Source organism: Capsicum annuum, chromosome 11, assembly GCF_002878395.1.
Source record: "Capsicum annuum cultivar UCD-10X-F1 chromosome 11, UCD10Xv1.1, whole genome shotgun sequence".
Lineage (NCBI taxonomy): Eukaryota > Viridiplantae > Streptophyta > Magnoliopsida > Solanales > Solanaceae > Capsicum > Capsicum annuum.
The window spans coordinates 235,576,835-235,580,219 of NC_061121.1; the positions used below are offsets into that span (position 1 = coordinate 235,576,835).

The window sequence follows — 3,385 nt, forward strand, 5'->3', positions numbered from 1 at the left end:
ATTAGACATGTTAAAGAAAAAATGACAGGTTTAATATCAAGAAAGACTTAAAAAACTCTCATTGACATATAAATGATGGATCCCAAATAACTTTAGAAGTTACACACAAAAGAAAAATGGTACAAAAACCAATTCCACCTTTATAACAACTATGTCTGCTTGATGTAAGCATAAACATTATCAGGAAAGACATCAAAGACTCTCATTGACATATAAATAATGGATCCCAAATAACTTCAGAAGTTACACGCAAAAGAAAAATGGTACAGAAACCAATTCCACCTTCATAATAACTGTGTCTGCTTGATGTAAGCATAAACATAAAGAACATACTGACATACCAAAAAATTATCAAAATGTTCTAAAATATAGTGCATACTTTTTTTCGTTTTTTGAAATTGAACGCAGTGCATAGTTTAAAAATGTGCAAACAACATTTAATGTGGCAGGTGAAGCATCAGGTACTGGAAGGAAAATTCAAAACATGGTAGAGGCAAATGAAAGAAGGTATCTAAAAAATGATCAGAGGGCAGGGTGGACCTCCCTCATAGCAAGTCAAATGACGTTTAAAACTATATAAAGAAGATGAAACTAGAGGCTTCTGTATGTGTCTCACATACTTGGCATAAACCATGTGTGAATGAGCACAACAAAATCAAATGTACTAAGACAAAGCAGGCATTTGATTGCAGATCAAATGGAAGAGTCTGCCAACCGACCAGATTTAAGAGCAGCTCTGGTCCATGCACCATTTTGAGGTAAAGTTATATGGTTAAAAATTTGGACGTTAGTTAATATATGCACAAACTGAACATGAACTGCTCAGTTAGACAAGTGCTTTTTGTAACTACCCAGTGACAACCTTAGTGAAAGAATACATCAATGAGAAGTTAACTCAGTAAGCTTAATGAGATTTCCCCTCTAAGGAATGAAAGTGTGGATGACCCGACATCAAATATATGATTGTTATTATACAAACAATCTCCATACAACAGCAACAACATACCTGATGTATATTATGGCAGAATATATGCAAACCATACCTCTACCTCAGAGACGAGAAGCAAAATGGTAGCACCAATCCTCACTAAATACTTCATAAGACAAAAAATAGCCAATACTTACAAAACCAAATGAAGCAAAAGAAGTTCATTTTCTAGATCACTAACAAGTAAAAGAAATGTTTACAATTGGATATTCAAAAAGGTTGCAAAAGAAAGAAGCAAACTTTCTATTTAACAAGTATCAAAGGGGGGAAAGAATAAGAGTAAAACCAGTAAGTATACGAGAAGTATGGACACTATAGTCAATGAAAAAAATATGAATTGTAGTTTGGCCATTTAGCATCCATCACTCCAACAGAGAATCAGGACTTGCAAGAAGGTTGAAAGGTTTACCTATCGAGTCTTTCAAGATTATGATTTGACCCTCTTTCATAAGAAAGTCTTCATCGAGGGTATCTACCTTCCTTTTCAACATGTTGATCTCATAATTCAACAGCATGCTCATCTCACTGTAGCTCTTAACTTACTCCCACATAAAATCCCTCTCCTGAAACACTTTTGGTAGTATCACCTTCACAACACCAAGTTCCTTCATGCGTTCTTGCAAATCATTAGTGAGATGGTTGATATTTTAGTCCTTTTTTATCACCTACCAAAATCAATCGTAAACCATGAAAAAACAAGAAAGAAATAAAGATCACCAATAATATTTTATCAGAAATTCAAAACAAACTCATAGCCTAGAAGTTCAACCAAATCATGAATCTTTTTTAACTGTTAAAATTCACAGTAGATAACTCGTGAGCTTGTCCAAGAATTAAGACAGATGAATGAGCAAACTTATCGAAACCCCTTCGGGTAACTTTACCACATCAGAGCACAATCAGATCAATGGGTTTGAGGATATCACAACGTTTATCATGTTCTTGGTTAGTTTAAGTGATCACAAATTAAGGTGATCAGACATTTCACAGAAGACTACCACATGCCAGTAACTCATGTATATAAGTTCATAAAGAAAACCGTGAACTTCAGATGGAACAAAGATGAACCTAAAATCAAAAAGAAGTAGAAAGCTAAAGCAGAGAGAGTAATATGCGAACAGGCTATCATATATGAAGATGAGGTATCCAAAGATAAAAAATAAAAACTATTCCGTTGCAACGAGATCTTAATATTGCCTGCTTACCTAATGCTCGAGATATTTCAACTTGGCTGTGGCATAAGAAAGAGCGTCCAGCGCATTTTGCACTTCACATTTTAGAATGTCGTTACCTCTAACAATTCCGGCTAGATCAGCCTGAAGTTGCTTTATGTCCATCTCCTCGGAATAGAGCTTCTCCCTTAGAATAGTTGTCAGCAAAGTCTCCGATTTAAGCTCTTTAACCTTTTCCTGGTAGTTTTCCCAGGCATAATCTCTATTGTCTTAAGCTAATCGATACTCCACTTATAACTGAGTGAGCTGCTGCCTTAGATTTTGATTCTCCTCTGACACTTGCTCTATTCTCTTAGATAAATATTCAAGGTGTTTCTCCGAAAATGACATCATGATTCTATTATCTACTTCCTTCTCATTAAATTAAGAGACTTCCCTTTGTAGAGAGACATTCTGCTCTGCAAGCTCCCTCGCCCTTTCACGGAGTCTGTGTTGTTCAATTTGGTATTTCTCAAGTTTTAGAGACCAATCGCTGGATCTTCAATCCAACTCCTTTTCCAGTACTGATTGTAACTCATTCTTTTTTGTCTCTAATCTTCGTGTCCGTGAATCTAGTTCTACTTGTAATATGCTGGCTTCTTCTTTAGCAGAAGCCCTTTCAACAACTTGATTCCGTAGCATGCTTGAAACTTTAAAAGCCATTTGTACCTTCTCTTTTATCAATCTTCTAATAGTCTAAATCAACACTGGAATGCTAAGGTCTCTGCCGTGAAGAAACATTTGTCATTACTTTGGACAACCAAATACAAATTAAAAATCAGTTTAAGTGTAAAAAAGGAAGCTACAACCAAATGATATGCATACCGACTTGAATCACGACCAGATTTCTTAGGATGAACTTTCTTACTGTGACCATGGGGTGATTTGCTCAGATCTGTAAAATTCTTTTTTCTTGACCCACTGTCATAGAAGAATCCAGATGACAATGAAACACTCCTCCAAGAGGAAACTTCCTTGGACTTTAATGGTAGTGAAGGGGTCTTGTTTACATCATTAGTTGATAATCGAAAAAAGAAGAAGTTGTTCTTGATCATCTCTATGTATGGAGCCTGTACATGAATCAAATTAGAGTCCATGAGTTTTCAAAGGACAAAGGAAAACACTCATAAACAGCCACTCACAAATCATTATCCATTCATGAAAATACTGCAAGCTAACTAAATAC

The 3,385-nt window shown here is 35.5% G+C and overlaps 1 protein-coding gene across 1 annotated transcript in view; it reads right to left on the minus strand.

Moving 5' to 3' along the window:
- LOC124889013 (pre-mRNA-processing protein 40A-like) overlaps positions 1-2,862 on the minus strand; it is a 65,649-nt gene extending 62,787 nt beyond the window's left edge. Inside the window, 2 exon segments of the mRNA XM_047400300.1 lie at positions 2,280-2,397; positions 2,725-2,862. Of these exon segments, the coding sequence (XP_047256256.1) occupies positions 2,280-2,397; positions 2,725-2,862 (256 nt within the window).
- Positions 2,863-3,385: the final 523 nt, after the last annotated feature.